This window comes from Pelobates fuscus, chromosome 5, assembly GCF_036172605.1.
Source record: "Pelobates fuscus isolate aPelFus1 chromosome 5, aPelFus1.pri, whole genome shotgun sequence".
In the NCBI taxonomy this organism is placed as follows: Eukaryota; Metazoa; Chordata; class Amphibia; order Anura; family Pelobatidae; genus Pelobates; species Pelobates fuscus.
In genome coordinates this window covers 146,020,208-146,039,983 of record NC_086321.1, presented here as the reverse complement: position 1 = coordinate 146,039,983, position 19,776 = coordinate 146,020,208, and the positions used below count along the sequence as shown (strand labels likewise).

Sequence of the window (19,776 nt, the reverse complement as noted above, 5' to 3'; positions counted from 1 at the left end):
CCCCGTGCCGGGTTTGTCTCTTAGAGGTGGACCGCGATCACCCCCGACGGTCCTGGGGGGAGTAGCGGGGCTCCTGCTTGCACTGTGTCGGCATCTCGTGGTGCCGGACCGGGAGATCGGCCGTCTCTCCCGCTCTACGAGCACCAGGCCTCATGGCGCAAGTCTGTCGGCCAGCCGGCCTCACGTTGGTCGCAGACCACAATGTCAGTGTTGTGCCCCTTCGTGGGTCAGGTAAGTCAATTTGTGCTGCTATTTTAAGTTAGGTAGGGCCAAACTTGACATAGATTGCCCTATTGTCTGAGGAGCTCTGCAGAAGCACGTCTGCCTTCCATGCTGGTCAGGCCCCGCACCCCATAAATCTAGAATTTAAAAATGTTTCATTCAAAATTTAATAAATATCTTTCATCATCTCTGCAATAAAACATGACGATTGCGGGGCGGGGCCTGACCGCCATGCTGACCGGTCGCATACAGGAGAGTCTCTAGAGAAATCTGGCCTCTTAGGCAAATCCTGCAGCTCTGAAGCCCGCAAAGAGCCCAACAACCACGCACACGGTGGTGGAAAGGTGGCAGACCCCGAGATCGGGAGTTCTGGGACCCTAAAGGGTCGAATAAAGCTTTGGGGACTGCAGCCTACTCGAGAGGGGAGTGGGGTGGACGGCCGCTGCCCTGTCTCCCCCCGCGGCAACCACACGCCGACTACCTGAGACGCCTGCCTGTCCCGTTTCCCCCCCTGTGGGCCGGGGGGGTTATCCCGGTCCCCACTGCGGAGAGCTCCGGAGGAATGGAGGCTGAGAGGCATAAAACGTACCTTCCAAGATGGCGGCAGCGTGAAGCCCAACACCAAGGCCCCTATCTTATGCAGCCCAGGGGAGAGAAGTTGCGCTGCTCACGAACCCGTATGACCGTAAAGCTGATGGGGAGAGCTCAGCAAGGTAAAAGCCATAGGCTTAAACAGCACAGACAGCCACTAAGCATCCCGGAATGCCTCACAACCGAGAAGGAGACGCTCTCAAATTAAAAGAAAAAGAACCCCAGTAATACCTGCCAAGAACCGTGGGACTACACTACTTAGACCTGCTTTGTAAGCTTTAACCGGACTTTCTGTTTCCAGCGACGTCCTTAAGGCACTCTATATCAACACAGAGGCACACATAAGAGTCATGCAGCGTTTGGGATACCACCTACAGCACCTGAGCGAGGCATCTCTAACATCCCCGGCAACCATCTTTGGTCTTCGTTCCTGCTCTCACCTAACCACCTCTCCAACAGGGACTTACATAGACATATGTACTTGTTCAGCAGTTAGCCCGACTCCAGTGGTCTTTATTATAACATCAGTCTGCCTAGCATGTAACCTAACGTTAAATAATTAACCTGCCCCAATCGAGTACAGCCTTGCATGTAATTTACCATATGTTCTCTAAGCAATTCCTGTGTGGGTTACCCAAACTAGCAGGAAACGTCTACATTATGTTTTTATGTTTTTAGTTTTCTTTACTACTGCTCCAACATAGTTATTAGGATCATGGTGACACTCACAGGCGCTGCGCCTTTAAATAACTGACCAACATGCTTCCAGTGCATCAGAGTATCCTGTTACCCGTTCTCCGACAGCCGTTAGCACTGTGTCGCAGCCTGACATGTCCACTGTTTTTTTTCTGCTATTAATATAAAAAAGTTCAATTTCTTCGCCTGCCATACAAATGTTTTATATTACATGATAATATACTGCGTATTAACGCTGTTGTGGCAATGTAAGCTCAATTGTAATCCCTTGCACATAAAAATAAAGAATTAAAACAAAAAAATCATGACGATTGGATCACCTCGACAGAGCTCAGGGATGCGCATTATCAGATTCCAATCTATCCCCAAGATTTCAAATTCCTGAGGTTCTACATCGTGGGAAACATTTTCAATTCAAAGGTCTCCCCTTCAGTCTAAGCTTATTCCCTAGGTAATTTTTGAAGGTTCTGGTCAGAGTGATTGCCTTCCTAAGAGAGCAAAGATTAAAAAATGAATCATAATTTGGACAACATTTTCATAATGGCATCATCCCTTAAACTGACGGTTCAGCATACAGAGATTGCGCTTTAATGTCTACATCATCATGGATGGGCAATAAACAGAGAGAAAAGTTATTTGACCCTCTCTCACCAGCTCATATATCTAGGAGCAGCAACAGAGACACCATCATGAGAAACAAAATTAGTGACCGCAAGAAATTATGGGATTTCTCACTTCCATGATAGGTCTGGTGAGATGGGCTCAGTGGAATGAGGCCTATCAAAATGAATTTCCTTTAGCCAGTTCAAGAAACACTAGAACAATTGGAACCAACTAATAATGATTCCCCATCATATCAAAGCCCATCTTAAATGGTTGATATCTCTCCAGAATCTCCTTAAGGGTTTTCCACTAGAAGACCCAAATTGGCAAGTAATTACAATGGATACCAGGATACTCGAAAGTTGGGGAGCCCATTTCAATTCTACCTGGACTCAGGGAATTTGGTCTCCAGAGGAAATGAAACTCCATTCAGACCTCAGAGAACTAAGCCATCTCCAAAGCTCTGAAAGTTCTGCTCGGCAGGTAGGCCCCGCTTTTCAATTCAATGACTGTCATTCTGGGGCCGAGAAAAAAAACTTTCTGAATTTGTTGCTAAATTGGAAAGCACTTCAAACTTTTTTGGGGGGTTTCTTTTGAATCAACAACAAAAAACAATGTGAGAGGCTGAACTTGATGGACATCACTTTTCAGCCTATGTAACTTTATCCTGTAACTCGGCGCCTCCATCTTAGTTATCGGTCAATTATTATAAGCGCAGTACTTTGCATCTTGCAGTCAGCATAGAGAAAACATACAGAGAAGAGGAGAAATGAAACAATGTTTTTCTTTTCTCCTGTTCATTTGCAATGGTTTTGTCTTATCTGAACTGGATACTGATGTAATTTCCTAAATCTTTAACATACAATGGAGTATCTTATGTATAAGGTTTACACAAGTGGATATTCCTAATGTTTTATTCAGTCGTTTAAATTCCTGAAGTGACAGTTTCTCTTTAAATCATACTAAACTACTTGCATCACCGAAAGGAGACGCATTTTCAAAACTGCTGGCCGATAAGATATTTATATAATACAAATAGTCTGCGCTGTGAAAAAAAAAAAAAAAAAAAGAGTAATATTGCAGGAGAAGGGATCCAAGTCATTCCCATATATCACTTCATATTTGGCAAAGAACTCCAGCAATAAGGTTTTTAGCCAAGAGATTGCAGGTTATTGGCACCCCACCAACTAAGAACTGAATAATGTTTCTGCCAAGATTGAAATTCATCCAAAAGCACACATTTTGAGCCACATATATAAAAAAAAACAAAAAAAAACTGGAAATTTATAATACAATATACATTTAAACTAGACAAATCAAAAACCTGCACGTTATACCCATAAACATTTGGACCGTTTTAGTATGCAAGTATGGCCATTAAAGTGTTAGCTTAACTGCCAACATCAAGGGAAAGCTCTCAGGTGACCTCCAGTCTAACAGCTATGATAGCTTTGTTTTATCTGCTTTTATGTTGATTGAAGGGAGATCATTGAAGTCGTCTGGGTGCAATGTCTCTGTCCTGCAATGTAAATTGCTGCAGTTTTTGAACTACTTGTTGTCAATCAGACAGCCACTAGAGGCGCTTCCTGCATGAGGACATCTAGCATCAGTTAAATCCACATAGGAAAGCATTGCAGCAATTCTTTCCTCTGGGGAGAGTCTAATGCGCTCACCGCACGTGTGCATTACCCCCCTACCTCCCAAATCGGATGATGTCAGAGCTCTGACCGTGACAGCGAGCTAACACTTTTTACAGCCATACAGGGGAAATAAAATCCAATGTTATTTAAGACCATACATTGGGGTTTGGTAGAGTACACACTGTAAACCCCATTTAAGCCTTCTAGTATTCAGCTTAAATTTAAAAAAAAAGGTACATGTTCATGATGAAAGGAAAATTTTATTAATGTTGTTTCCTCCAAGAAGTGAAATCTGTACATAAACACAAAGCGCTATTCACAAATATGCTGAAAATGAGATTTGAAATTTTTTTCCAGTTTGATGATGCTGCAGTGTATTTTCCTGTATTTGATTTAACACAATCCCTTTATGTAGATCGCTTGCTATGGAGGCTAAAAAGACTTTATGAAAGTGGTTACATGGATTTTAACACTGTCAAATGAAGTAATAAAATGGGTGTTAGTGGTCCCATGTTATGCACTTTTAGCTGCAGAAACCCTTCTGTAATTGGCTAAACGAAGCTGCATGGCTCACAATCACTGAAGATTTTCAGTGCTGTCTGGCTGAACCTCACATGTGTCTGTGTCTTGGATATTAGGGGCACCTGGAGTGCCAGCAGGTTCACTTGAGATTTCTGTATAGTCCACCCTCTCAAATAGAATTAGGAGCTCACAATGAGGGGTTTGAGGAAACAGGTCCACAGCCAACGCTCGAACTGGCCTGAAAGGACGTCCTTTGACTCTGTTTGAAGGTGCACGACATAAGCTAGAAAAAAGGAAGGTGGAATAGGATTTGAATTATAAAGTTAATACATGTAAAGTTTGGGTATGTTTTAGATGAAAATTGTGTATTAAATTAGAATGACAGGAAACAATTGTGAATATTCTCTTATGTAAGCAAATTAAAAAATAAATTAATTTTTTTTAAAAAAAGAGGACTGATCATGGACACAGCCTGATTGCTATAATTCAGTATTATTTTAGCACAGATCTAATCTGAGAAACGGCTCTTCTTTGGCCCTCGGTAAAGATCTTTTAGGATATTCTGCTCTACAACACTTGTCTTCCACGTGATAACCTTGCAGCATTGCAGAGACATTGCACTTCAATTTTAAATACACTACTTAATTCTCAAATTCTTCTTTACCAATCTAATAAAAGAGGTGGGGCCCTCGCCATAATCACAATAGCTTATTATATTATTAACGCTGCTATTATGGCATCTCTATGCCATCACCCTCAATTCCGTCAAACTATTTTAAACTGATTTGACAATAAAAAGTTCTCACCCTGGCACCTTCTGCAGGTGTACAAATGATGTGGTAAACTCAATTCAGCATTGCGTGTATGCATGTACAAAGCCTTCCATCAATGGAGGGCAGTTATAGTCTGAGAGCACCTGGTGTGGGTAAGTAAACTCCTCTCAGTCTGTCATTGTCATCAGTCTTTCACGCCTTTGTCTATATAATGTGGAAGTGAATCTTTTTTTTTTTTTTTTTTTAAAGGAACACTATAGTCACCTAAATTACTTTAGCTAAATAAAGCAGTTTTAGTGTATAGATCATTCCCCTGCAATTTCACTGTCATTTAGGAGTTAAATCACTTTGTTTCTGTTTATGCAGCCCTAGCCACACCTCCCCTGGCTATGATTGACAGAGCCTGCATGAAAAAAAAAACTGGTTTCACTTTCAAACAGATGTAATTTACCTTAAATAATTGCATCTCAATCTCTAAATTGAACTTTAATCACATACAGGAGGCTCTTGCAGGGTCTAGCAAGCTATTAACATAGCAGGGGATTAGAAAAATTTAATTAAACATAAACTTGCAATAAAGAAAGCCTAAATAGGGCTCTCTTTACAGGAAGTGTTTATGGAAGGCTGTGCAAGTCACATGCAGGGAGGTGTGAGTAGGGTTCATAAACAAAGGGATTTAACTCATTTAACTTAAATGGCAGAGGATTGAGCAGTGAGGCTGCAGGGGCATGTTCTATACACCAAAACTTCTTCATTAAGCTAAAGTTGTTCAGGTGACTATAGTGTCCCTTTAACTGTTCCAGAAAATGTAGTGAAGACAACCAAAGAATCATAATACCATAGCAACTAGAAAGAAAGAGTGCCCCTTTAAAAGCTTGTTCATAATCCTACAAACAGTCTTTGATCACTTATTTAAATTAGACTTGAGCATTTTAACACATGAAAACTAAAAAGCAACCAAACTGAAAAAAGTACACATTAGCTTTCCTGTGCTTTATTATTAATATTGGTTTCTGGAATCACCAAAGTAAATCCTAAGCAGGCAATCAATCTGATTGTCTCAAACTAAAAACACTTACTCAACAAAGTTAGACATTGCACCCTTGGGGTTGCACGACACATATATCAGTTGTTTCAGGTGTTCAGCTTTTCTGATTGCTATGATCACCTTGGAATCTGTAGTTTTTAGGACAAAAAGAGAATAAATGTTATCATTCCTAGATAAACATCTGTATGAAAAAGATCTCTGCAAAACAGCCCTAGAATAGAAAAATGATTTAAAATGTTGTTGTGTAATATATGTTGTTGCCAAGGAATCAGTGAGTAGGAGAAGGTGGCAGTGAAGAACTAAAAAGAAACTACTGCTGATTATGTAAAGATGAAGGAGTTGGCAGTCTCAGACATTGTTTAACGCTATGAATCACTTCCACATATAATTCAAATTTTAACAGTTTTATTCTTAAGATAGAAACATGGATATTTTAATTGCAAAAACTATTTGAATGAAATCAAGATTAAAAAGGAGATAAGGAGCCAAATGAAAGGAGTAAAATTGCTACACTGTTGCATTCAACATGTTCACATGCTTAAGTGGAAGAGAAAATCACAAATAACATTATGTTATGACAGAGCAAGTAATAACGGCTATGTATTAGGACTCTAGTGCAGTTTTGTTAAGAATTGCGAAGTCTGGTACTTACGCAGGCCTAATAAGTGAAAAGTATACCCTTTGCCTCTAGAAAAATACACAAATAAAACGTCAATAAAATTACTCATGTAATAAATGCAACAGACTAAATAATAAAGTCCAATAATAGTCTGTGCAGGTCCCTTTGTTCCCGATGTTTTCTGGTGTTACTCCATGATCAAATAAATATGAAAATGCAAAGAAAAAAAGGGGTAAATTAGTGATACACTATTTCACTACAAAAAGGGAATCCTTTGTACAAATAAGAATATTAATAAATTGACTTTATTTGAATCTTAGCTGAAAGCTAAGTATCAATGTAAAAAACTTCACATAAATTAAAATTGGAATTAAAACAAACTCCAGATATCTTTAAATGAATAATAAATAGTAGGGCTTCGTTACGGTATGCCTACTAGTTAGTACAGAAAGTGCTGGGTGCAGACCTTATGCTGTTCTCGGCGTCCCGAAATCAGCAGTTCAGATGTTGGTTTGCTAGTAACAGTGAAGGTGAATGCTCCCCAGGCGCTGGCTTTCTGTGATGTGAGTTGTGTCCCTCCAAACGCGTTTCTCCGTTCCAACGGCTTTATCAATGGATGCGGACGTTTCAGGTAATTGCCGCTTTTATAGCGGACTCTGATTTTCATTTAACACTTAATCAAAAACGATGTTTCAAACTTCTGGAATTCCATAACAGTCATTAATAATACAATGTGAATAGTCTAACACATATTTTCAAATTCTTATTTGCGATCATGCTCACAATGTTACATTTTTGTTACTATGTGTCGCCATGGTTACTCCCGCTGGATACAAATTCAAACGTAACTGTCTTTCTTTCAACTTTCAATATATGGACATAATTCACAGGGCATTTCTACAATATACAGTCATGTATCGGTACACTTTTTATTGTTAGTGCTTTCTAACCAAGGGAGTAATACCAGTGCACTAAAAATTAAATGTATAAAAATAAATATATTTAAAAATAAATGTATTAAAAAATGGTATTCACAATCCGGTGTTTTGCAGTGAATACTATACAAGTAGGTACCTACTTGTATAGTATTCACTGCAAAACACCGGATTGTGAATACCATTTTTTAATACATTTATTTTTAAATATATTTATTTTTATACATTTAATTTTTAGTGCACTGGTATTACTCCCTTGGTTAGAAAGCACTAACAATAAAAAGTGTACCGATACATGACTGTATATTGTAGAAATGCCCTGTGAATTATGTCCATATATTGAAAGTTGAAAGAAAGACAGTTACGTTTGAATTTGTATCCAGCGGGAGTAACCATGGCGACACATAGTAACAAAAATGTAACATTGTGAGCATGATCGCAAATAAGAATTTGAAAATATGTGTTAGACTATTCACATTGTATTATTAATGACTGTTATGGAATTCCAGAAGTTTGAAACATCGTTTTTGATTAAGTGTTAAATGAAAATCAGAGTCCGCTATAAAAGCGGCAATTACCTGAAAAGTCCGCATCCATTGATAAAGCCGTTGGAACGGAGAAACGCGTTTGGAGGGACAAAACTCACATCACAGAAAGCCAGCGCCTGGGGAGCATTCACCTTCACTGTTACTAGCAAACCAACATCTGAACTGCTGATTTCGGGACGCCGAGAACAGCATAAGGTCTGCACCCAGCACTTTCTGTACTAACTAGTAGGCATACCGTAACGAAGCCCTACTATTATTCATTTAAAGATATCTGGAGTTTGTTTTAATTCCAATTTTAATTTATGTGAAGTTTTTTTACATTGATACTTAGCTTTCAGCTAAGATTCAAATAAAGTCAATTTATTAATATTCTTATTTGTACAAAGGATTCCCTTTTTGTAGTGAAATAGTGTATCACTAATTTACCCCTTTTTTTCTTTGCATTTTCATATTTATTTGATCATGGAGTAACACCAGAAAACATCGGGAACAAAGGGACCTGCACAGACTATTATTGGACTTTATTATTTAGTCTGTTGCATTTATTACATGAGTAATTTTATTGACGTTTTATTTGTGTATTTTTCTAGAGGCAAAGGGTATACTTTTCACTTATTTTGCATATCATTTACTCAATAGGTTGTCAGGTTTCCTATTATATATACCCTCCTCCTTAGGAATTTAAGTAGCGCTCCACTTTTTGCACACTATTAGCACTTACGCAGGCCTGCTCGAGGTGGGTCAACAATAGCAACAGGGTTCTGAGAGGTGAAGGAGTTAATCAAAGCAGGAAAAATGTCTTCTGCCTTGCCACACTGAAAGTCAATGTTCCCAAGATCTGCAAACATAAGAAGGTTTATTCTTGTGATTGGTTATTGAACATGAATCAGTTGTATGACAAACATTTCATGTGCAAAGAAAACAATTCCCCTTGCTAGCAGCTCACAAGTGTTACACTCGGTCACCCCCAGAACAATCCAACATGCTTACTATCAGGAAAATCTTGCAAACTTTAGGAGAATCCCCTGAATGGCTAATGGAATTCATGAATTATATTATACCTAAAGGATTAGATGCAAAACTCAAGGTGACTGCCATAAATGCCTTCAAGACAAGTCTATTATGCCACAGAACAAACGTAGGTATTTTTTAAAGTTTCTAATTCAAATAGAAAATTTTTAATAATAAATACATGTACACCTTACTTATTTTTTTTACAGATAAAACAGTTACACAAACAATAAATTTTACTGTTGGTGTAAACCAAACCATTACAAAGAAAAAAAAGACTAAAAAAAAATAAATCAGAATGAATACATACTTACTGAACAATACTTTAAATGCCTGTGTATATTAGCCACTATAGGCAAGTAGACTTATAACTCTCTTTTCAAAATAGAGTTATTTTAAAGAACACTAAATGGTCAGGAACACATACATGTATACCTGACCTTGTAGTGTTAAAAACACATGTAGAGTTCCCGGCCCACCTTGCCCCCTTAAATAAAAAGAAAACATACCTTATTTCCACCAGCGGTGGCCCCGCCCACGATTGACCTTTTTGGCTGACATCAGAATGGAAAGCATTTCATTGGCTGAGATCATATATTCTGAAGGGGTTGGGTGGAGGCAACTTAAATCAATGCACCTCTATGGGGAGCATTCAGCGTCTCCATGCAGAGTGTAGAGACGCTAAATAGAATTGCTGTGCAGCACTGACCCATGAAGCACCTCTAGTAGATGTCTGCCGAGTGTCCACTAGAGGTGTTCCTAGGTAGTAACGGAAACACCGCCTTTTCCCTGAAAAGACAAGGTTTGCAGCAAAAAGCCCGCAGGGACCGACTATACTCACCAGAACAAATATATTACACTGGTGACTATAGTGTCCATATAACAAACATGCACACAACCCATAGATTGCTATCCCATTAAGTACATACCATTAATCTGTGCATTAGCCTTGGCATCTGCGATTGCTTCTTGGCATAGCTCAATTCCAACAACTTTCTTTACTTTCTTTTAAGGGAAAAAAAACGAATGCTAAAGTTTGTAAGGGATTGGTAATCAGTTAAAGCACATTAACAGTGAAAATAAATCAAAGACATGACATAACCAATAGTCATCTAGTAGAAAGATTAATGACACTTACATGTAGGGAGATTATTTACTAGCTTGAATGAGTCAAACACTTTAATATTACCTCCTTGAGTATTGATTATAATTTATTCAAGATAAATTTGGAAGCAAATATCTGCAAGAGCCCAGGGGACCTTAGAAGATGCACCAAGCAAAGCGCAATTTGTTTTGACAACCACAATTAAATAGCATTCTACAGTATTGTTTTATATTCATAGTTTGACACTCCTTCCTTTGCAGTTTGTTTGCTATGTAAAGTGTAATAAAGCCATAAAAAAATATGATCTAACGTACACAATATGTGTAATTTCACGGACTGTATTACCAAATGCAAGCTTTATATTTTGCAACCAGCCAAAATTCCAATGACAAAATCTAAACGCTAAAATAAAACATAAGAGTGCTCCTCTAATTAATTTTCAGAGTGGACAGACATAGCATCAGCTGTCAAAAAAAACATCCAAACGGCACATTTGACAACATTTTGGGGCATCAGCAAAATAAAGAATATGAGGAGGTAGGTACCTCTGCATTACTCCTACTTTACTCACCTTTGCCAAAGAGATACCAATAGTACCCGTTCCACAACAGACATCCAACACAGTGCTGTTCTGGTTCAACTGAGCCCAGTCTGCAATTTTGGAATACAGTACCTCTGCAGCTAGTGTATTCACCTGAGGTCGAATTTGATATAAGCAAACAAATATAGGTCAGTCACGCATCAAACAGGACATGCTAAATGTTCCACTAAATAAAGGTAGCCATATCCTCAAAATATGATCAGCTGAACACATTTTAAAATAACCCTCTTCCCCTCCCCCCTTTGAAAAAACAGCACCACTATCAAAATGTATAAAGACATCTGTGTTTATATTTAAATGTAATCCTGAAACTGTTATAAAGAGGCATATACTGTAACATATATTGTGGTGAAACACACAGAACTACTCACTAATTATAGCTTCAAATAGATAGCATACCATAAAGAATTTCAGTGGGTTAATGAACCAATCTGTGCATTTACAAGTGTGGAGATTTGATTCAAAAGGCTGCTCACAGCATATCCAGAATGAGATGATTTAATGTAAATAAAATTTGAAAGCCGTGATAGAGAGGCGGTATAACATACAAACAAAATAATGATCTGTTTCTTGTTCTAGAAGAGTGGCATAAGTGTAGGCGTATGAAGCAAAACAAATGGGAAAGGAGAGAGATGAAACCGTACAACCAGAAGTTCCCTGAAAACCTCTGAACTATAAAATACTCATCAAAATTCTGGATTTTCACTATACCTGGAAAAATGCATGGGGTGATATGCGAAACGTAAGTCCCAGAAGCTCCTCATGAATATATTTGTCTCCACCCAAATGCTCCACAGGTAAATCTTCAAGATTTGGTGACTTCCTACAAAATCAACAGGATTTCATGCTACAGTAAAGTTTATGAAGGCTAAATCACTGCTGTGTAAGACAATATTATTTGATGGTTACAAAAGAAAAAGAACATATACAATCTCTTCAATACAACAAAGTATAAAAGGAATCCCACCAAACATGGAGCCAAGTACATTACATTTCTTGCAATTAGCCCCTAGCAGTATCCACAATGCTAAGATCATTTCAGTTGTTCATAAGGATAATTACATCACCTGATTGTAATCTCAGCCATTGTTTTCTAACCCGTAATTGGGGAATAAGTTACTAGAAGCAGATTCAAGTAAATCACTCTTTTAAAAAATGTATTAGACAGTTCATAAAAGCAAACAATAGAGTTTATGGGAGAGTAAAGAACAATAATTTTTAAAATAAAGTATAAACCAAATAAAGTTAGAATCCAAACCGTGTTTTTAGTGAATAGAAAATAATAGAAAAGTGAAAAATAAAGACCACAGTACCTTAAGGAGACATTCAAATAGCAGTATTGTGGGGGCGGAAATAAGTCATTGGAGACCACACTCAGTAAACGTAAGGCAATTGCCCAGATTGCTAGTTAATAGTTATAGAGTTATGTAGCAAATAAAAGGAAGAAGGTTGCTGTGACAAAAATGAATGACTTAAAGAAAAACCAAAATAGAAGAAAGGTCCAGGCACTCCAAGGTACAAACCAGGCAATTTTATTGAACCCACTCCATCACAACGTTTCGACCCTACCATAAAGAAAAACCAAAGCATTTAAGAAACCCCAACAGTAGAGGTTTAACTGTATCTGTACTAGTAGAGTTACAGGGTGAGGTCTAAAATATGATTCCTGTCTGTGCTCATTTGCAGGTAGAGTTGGAAATTCTGGGATAGTTGTGGAAACATAATTTCTTAACATTTCTGTGTACGAGGCAGAATTCGCAAAGTCCACCTTGACATACGCATTTGATGCACAACAGTAAATTTTTCTATATGCACCGATTGATGGGAGTTTTATTGTGTTTGATCCCACCACAAACTATCTGACAACACACACTCACATTCTCGCTTTCTAAAATAGCACAAGTCATGAAAAAATATATCTTAAAGAAAAAAAAGGTATAAAACACAAATAATGTAGTACTGATTACAGATTCAGTTTAATCAAACCAACCAACCTTTGACCCTCTTCAACAAAGTAAAGAGAGGTAATGCCACTGTCTTTTCCTGGTCCGTTAATGAAATAGGTCGCTAGAGAGGTTTTCAGTTCCACAAGCACCTCTTTGCTAAGTTTCTAAAAGCAAAGTAATATTTGTGTTAGAATGCGCCAAGTACAAATGTATGAACTACTACCCTGAGAAAATATCTACTAACCTGTGGATTGAAATACACCATTGCCATGACTTGCCCCTTCCTGCTGCTACGGACAGTCAATTGCTTCCAGTGACCTTCATAGGATTCGGGACTGTAAACCGCATATGGGGTTGTGCTGTGAGCAAAGACCAAACACAATCTCAAAAACATTAAAAAAAAACACCAAAAATAATATAGCTGAATGGAAGACCTATCCAGTGTCATTACGAATAACAACAGTGAAAGCAACTGCAAACAGGCCAGGGTGCCTTCATTACAGGTCTGGCCACTAGCTCAGGGTAGCCATGGGTAATATGTTTACGACAAATGCAAATCCGTTGGAAGGATATTACAGTCATACTGGATGTAGCAACATACCGGATATATTCCTGGAAAGCTTTCACAACCCTCTTGGTGACAGCAGGGATGTGAATTGTATCAAATGGTTCCACGACAGCACATGAACCCCCCTTATATTTTCCCAGTCTGCAGCCAACAGTCTTATCTTCTTGATTTGCACCAATCCCAATCAGGAATTCACATTTGTTACGATACTCCGTCTATTAAGAGAAAAAAGTTCTTGTCACTCACTTTATGAGGTAGACTGTACTTCACACTGTCTTATGTTGTGTTTAGATTTAAACTGTATAAACAGCAGGTTTTTTCCCCCCCCTAAACGTCTCTGTATTAAATACATTTAAAAAAAACACTCAACAACAAAACATCTTGTTGTCTATGTTTTTGCTACATATGCCTTTTTTGTCCTTAAACAATCTAATTTGATGAATCAAAAAAAACATAATGCAAATCAATAAATCATAAATGAACAAACTCCATAGGTTATAAAATATGCGTTTTTCCACTGGTACCTGTGTGGGGGATGGATTCACCCCCTCAAAGGGGCAGCATAATTTATTGTACTTCTGTTTCTGAACAAAAAGCCAAGGTAAAATGGCCTTGTTGGTATTTCCGATTTCCCTGCCAAAAGAGAGAGTGGGAGGCATTGAACATGTCACAGAAATACAGCTAAAGACTGATTAAACAATAAGCAACTGGCATTGTATAGTTAATAACTATGCAGAATATCCAGAAACCTTGGTTAGGACATGAATGTATCAAATGTAACCAGAATGTTAACATAATCCATTGTGGAATGTCTATCTACTCTTAACGTTTTGTCATCTCCCCCTCAATACCAGCATATTAAGTAACTCAAAAGAAAATGGGGGGAAAAAACAAACAAAAATAATGGTTTGGAATCTGCATTTAAAACAGTTTTGTGAAAGTTTAACAAACTTTAAGAAACCATGTTTTATATCTATACGTTCATAAATGTGCCATGTGTCATGTGCCAACAAGAATTTTATGTTTTAAAAACCTAAAAAATATTAAGGGGCAATCTTAACACCAAAACCACTACATGCTATTTTATTGGTTATGATACCAGTAAGCATCAAGCACCATCACCCAAATGAAATTTTACAATCTATATTCAATAAAATGTATTATACAAACAGAACATATGGCTCAGATATGATATCCTCTGTGCTTCATATGTTTTTCAAAATGTTTGCAGATCTTAGGGTACTTAATGGCACTATGATGCACAGGTAATCATTTGGAGTTCGATCACTGGGGACAGGTGCGCTCCTCATTACAATACTACCTTCAAGCCCACTCCATGAGTGCTCTAATCACCGGCCAGAGATAATTAAAAAATCATTTATAAGCAATTTAAAGGAACACCCCATGCATTATAACCACTCCATATCCTTTAAGTGGTTCTAGTGCCTAAAGTAACCTGTCACTTTGCCTCCATTCAGTATTAAATCTGTTTTCAGATCATTTAACACGGATTGATATTCCATTGCATCATGCAACCCTGCCCCCACTGGATGTAATTCTAAAGTGGAGATTACTCTTCTCTTTAACCATATCAATTCATAACAACAAAGGGTGGCTAGGAGGGTCAGCTGATGGACTCAGACAATCACGGTCGCCCATTGCTGCTTCTGTTGGCTAACACTGAAGCTGCGGGCTACAGGAGATCAAAACAAGATTTATACTGTTTGAAAAGAGTTATGGCGGCAGTAGACTCAAGGCACTGCACTGATAATAAAAATTGTTATAGCACCTAGCTTCTTTAATTGATAGACAATCTATTTATAAAATAACTCACTGGGAAAATACCAGAGCTTTACAAACAGTTAGAAAATTAACTATTACACCACTTATTTGAAGGTCAGTAGATAAAAAAAAATGACAAATATAAAATAGTGCTGATCACACATTGCGATCTAATAGAAAAAAGAATGTTGCCCTTATTACTTGGTCAGTTTCTGCAGAGCATGTTCACACTCCCGTTCCTTCATTTTCAGCTGTTCTTCATATGGTACCTGCCATAGAGGAGTTACTACATCTGCAATCTGTTTGCTGAGTGGCACTTCCTGTCCATCTTCCAGTAAAGTGTGACGCTTATTATCAGGTTGTTCTTTAGCATCTTCTTCTTCTTGTTTTCTCTTCTTCGCTATGGGATCAGCCCTGGGCTTTGCTAGCCGGACACTCAATGCACGTTTTTTCCACATCACTCCATGTATGACTTTCATGGCTTTATCTCTCTCCTCTTCACTTTTAAAAGTCACGAATGCAAATGTTTGCTTATTCATGAGTTTAACTTTATGAGGGTTCAGTCCATACTTGGCAAGGAATTTCTTTATGTCATTAATACCTATGTACTTTGGTAGGTTTTGTATTTCTACTTTGAATATCTCTGAAGTGAAAAGGTCATCCTTAATATATCTATATATTCCTGAACTACTCGTAGCATCTTCACTCTCCAGCGCAGACTCTTTTTCTTTCTCTTCTTTGTTTTCATCCTCAGGTGAATTTACTTGACATGGTTCTTCTGAACTGGTGATGTTTTCATTGTCTGCAATATCCATCTTCTGTTCAGTTCTATGAATATAAGGTGTGAGACACGCATGTTAATGATGTTTTCTATGTTTCAGAACATTAGTGGTTGTGACATTTAGACCAGGGTTCCTGCAACTAAGGGCATCTGGTTTACTTTCTACACAATTTAACATATGAATCGCTATATCTACACTCAATTTTCCTCAAAATACTTTGGATACTACTTTGCTTTTCTCTCACGGCTGATTACATAATAAGCAGAATGAAATCTTACACCGTATCAAATTCATCTGAATCAACATACATATACAATACGAATGTTGGCAGGGTTTTAAAAACAGCATGATGTTACTAGTTCTCCTATGAAATTCTGCCTACAGCAGGCACTGTCTGACAGTGAAGCCATATCTACGGTATATATTTTAGAATTACAAAAATGGAAGAAGCGTGGCATGTGGAAAACGGTATGCTTTATCAAATGGACCATAACAATCTGAGTCTCTGAAGCACACTTCACTAGCATAGCTCTTGTACAAAAATATTAAGATTTGTAAACAGGGTTATTCACTAAACTGTTGGGTAGCAGAAATTAAGCAAATTACAATTTAAATCAATATTTAAAAAATGCATCAACTGTTTTTATTTATATTGAGAAAGCATTAAAAATGGTGCATCAATAAATAGACATACTATCTTTTTAACATCCTTCTGCACTTGCACAGCAATTAACAGACAGACCTCTCCCTCATGAGGAAGAGGCTCAACCAATCAGGATTATTTTATGTTAACCAGAGTACGTAACTAATGGGCAGAGCTATCTCAGAGAGAGATAGATCAGTCTGTGCACACCATAAACAGCAGTAATAACTGCAGCAATTTCTGAAATGTTTCTAAGATACTCAGAGCATACCCAAGAACAAGCGTATGGTATTCTCCACACCATCAACATTGCAAAGATGCAGTTATTATGGTGCTTATAGTGACCCTTTAATATATCACAGCTCATAAAGCAGTAAACATTTAATTTAACATGATGACATATGTATATTCTGCAGGAGTTATGTTAGTACTCACATTCTACCACTGTGCCCCCATTCTCATCCCCTCACTACTGTGAATGGCTGCTTGAAGAATTTTACCCTACATCAGCGGATCATCCTATATACTCATGATTGCAGGTGGATAAGCACAATGACAGGGAGCAAGAGTACTGACTGGGCATCAAGCTGCATGGAGCTGGGAGCTCTGACTGCCGTGCCAAGCAGATTGTCTATTCCTAGCCAGCTGGGACCTGCAAATTGTGAGGGTACATGCTTGGAGGTCCTGGTGGTGGTAAGCACCCCTTGATTTCTTGAGACAAAATTTGACCAATTTTCTATTTCTGTTGCAGTGCACTCTCACACTGAGGAGCCATTAAGGTAAGACTTTCTGCTTTTATCTTATGGACTCTTGACTGAATATGCAATTAGTTTTAGCTAGTATTTTTTTTTATTTTAAGCTACATAACTAAGTGGAACAAGATCTAGGAGAGGTGTTAGAGGACTCATGGGAGGACATCTGGAAGGATGCGGCTATTCTATTTTTGTCATCCAACAGGAATAAATTTACAAAATTCTATTTAGATGGTACACCACCCTGGACATAATTCCCACTGATACTTGTCGGTGGTATGTGGCCACCGTAGAATTTATTTGCACGTGGCTGACATGTCCGGTAGTGGTGCCATATTAGAAGGAGGTAGGGGACCTATTGGCGCTGTCTTTCAGAGGTCAGAATATGTCTGTTATTCCGTCCCTTAGAGGGCTTTCCAAAGTTTTAATAAAATAATACCAGCGACCAGAAGAACCTTAGCAGCGTCATGGTGACAAAATCTTAGAGTACCATTTAGATAGACTAAGAGCACTGGTTTTTAATGTACTTCCATCATTTGAAAAGATATGGTTTTCATGGCAAGATTATGTCTCTTCCATGTAGCAATGTACACATTTCTTCTTATTACATAATCACTGCAGTGGCATTTATCCTTCATTTTTTTTATATTATTTGTAACTAAAAAAATTATACTGATATTGTCATCATCCTGTTTGTATTGGCTACTTCTAATAAAAAAATATATGCGTTTCATGACACTTTTGCTAATGCAATATTGAGATGAAATCTAAGCATCTTTATGCCTCAAACAACAGAACTGAAAACAGTTTGTTTGGCTATTTTGTTCTTAAACAGGGGTAGGCAATCTTTGGCACTCCATAACTTGTATACTACATTACACTTACAGCCATAATTCTAGTAAAACAGCAGGGGAGATGTAGTCGACAACATCTGGAGTGCCAAATATTGCCTACTCCTGTTCTAAAATATGCGGCTTACTGGTGAGTTCTCAAGAATTTGCAATTTTATGAATAATCCTGTACCTTTTATATCCTGTGACTTCTTGTGAGAAGCAAGGGTTATATACTCTACTGGGAGTTGACCCAGGGGTTTTCTTTGGCCAAACTAAGCAGGCTTTAAAATTAACCAACTTGGAAATTGTTTTCCATTTCCTCTATATTGGCATTAAACTGTAAATCATTTGTTCAATTTCCAGTTTAGTGGATAATCTACCTGGTTGTGGTGTTATTTATTAATCCATGATTAGTGAATAACTGGCAAGGTAAATACAAATTTAAGTCCAAAATGAGATTAATAATAACTTTGAATTTGAGATTTTCCCGCTTCAGTTATTTTGGTCTACTAACTGTAGTCCAGTCACGCTGTAGCCTAACAACAACTGGAATGCCAATGGAGTTCAACACCTCGGTTTAAGGTGCACATTTGTGTAGTGTATCAATTTGGGGACATAGAAATGTGGCATATAAGTTTCATCATTTATGATAGACTGCATTGATTAATTTCACATCTGAAAGAACCAGCTCTCTAACCTATGTCCTAATCCAACGGTAATGCAGTAGCGAATCACAAAAATTTCTATTCTAAATTCAGTCTACTGAGGTTATTCACTAAAGTTAGAATTCAAAGTGAATGTCAACATTGTAGGCCAAAGTGGCTGAACTGAACCCATGGCTGGAGAATCCTTTCAATTCAATTTTTGCCTTAAATTTGAACTTCAGTTTCTATTCTCACTTTAGTGAATAATTCCGTAAATCTTTGGGTGATTCCTCTAGGTCCATCCTATTAGGCAGATGAGAGAGGAATTCGGGGACATGAGGCATTTTCAGAGGATCACAGCAAGCCTACCCCTCCCACAAATATAAACTTGTAATTTTAGAAATATATATTTCTCAATGTATATGAAACTACACAAACGTAGTGAGATGCTTTTGTGTTAAACAGTTAATTATGTGTATATATATGTGTGTGTATGTATTTGTATATATATATATATATATATGTGTGTGTGTATGTGTGTGAATAATTGTGTATATGTTTGGGTGTATAATGTATGATTTCCCTAGACACATGGTTTCCTTATGGTGATAGAGCAGGCTGGCCCTGTGATCTCTCCATCGCCCTGTAACAGGCAGATAATGCGGAGCAGCCCAGCTCACGTGCTATCCTTGTTATAGAATCGCTCAGTGAGTGCAGAGCGCGCGGTGTGTCCGTCACTCCCTGAGACACAGAGAACCCAAACTCACACACAGCATTGGTATCTTACATGGGGGCCGCCATGATTGCACGTCACAGGAAGCCACGCCCACCTCCGCCACGCGCCGCTAATCCCGGAAGCCGCGTTAGCCGTTGCCTGGATACTGCTCCAGCTTCCGGTTGCTGGCGCTCTGT

General features: G+C 38.1%; 1 protein-coding gene across 2 annotated transcripts; it reads right to left on the bottom strand.

Moving 5' to 3' along the window:
* Positions 1 to 4,033: 4,033 nt before the first annotated feature.
* TRMT2A (tRNA methyltransferase 2 homolog A) lies at positions 4,034 to 19,758 on the bottom strand. 2 transcript variants are annotated; one of them, XM_063454418.1, is made up of 12 exons: positions 19,652 to 19,758; positions 15,412 to 16,038; positions 13,953 to 14,061; positions 13,462 to 13,643; positions 13,105 to 13,219; positions 12,909 to 13,024; positions 11,626 to 11,737; positions 10,885 to 11,007; positions 10,138 to 10,213; positions 8,919 to 9,035; positions 6,127 to 6,223; positions 4,034 to 4,557 (listed from the first exon to the last, which is right to left on the bottom strand). In XM_063454418.1, the coding sequence occupies exons 1-12, from the start codon at positions 19,663 to 19,665 to the stop codon at positions 4,329 to 4,331; spliced, it is 1,917 nt and encodes a 638-aa protein (XP_063310488.1). In that variant the 5' UTR covers positions 19,666 to 19,758; the 3' UTR covers positions 4,034 to 4,328. The 2 variants fall into 2 exon arrangements, with proteins under 2 accessions (XP_063310488.1, XP_063310489.1); XM_063454419.1 differs by lacking the exon at positions 19,652 to 19,758 and adding an exon at positions 18,411 to 18,611.
* Positions 19,759 to 19,776: the final 18 nt, after the last annotated feature.

Coding starts and splice junctions, on each gene's coding strand:
- TRMT2A (XM_063454418.1), bottom strand. Junction 11,008..11,625: donor CACCCCATGCATTTTTCCAG/GTATAGTGAAAA, acceptor ATTCGACCTCAG/GTGAATACACTAGCTGCAGA. Junction 6,224..8,918: donor CCCACCTCGAGCAGGCCTGC/GTAAGTGCTAAT, acceptor TAAAAACTACAG/ATTCCAAGGTGATCATAGCA.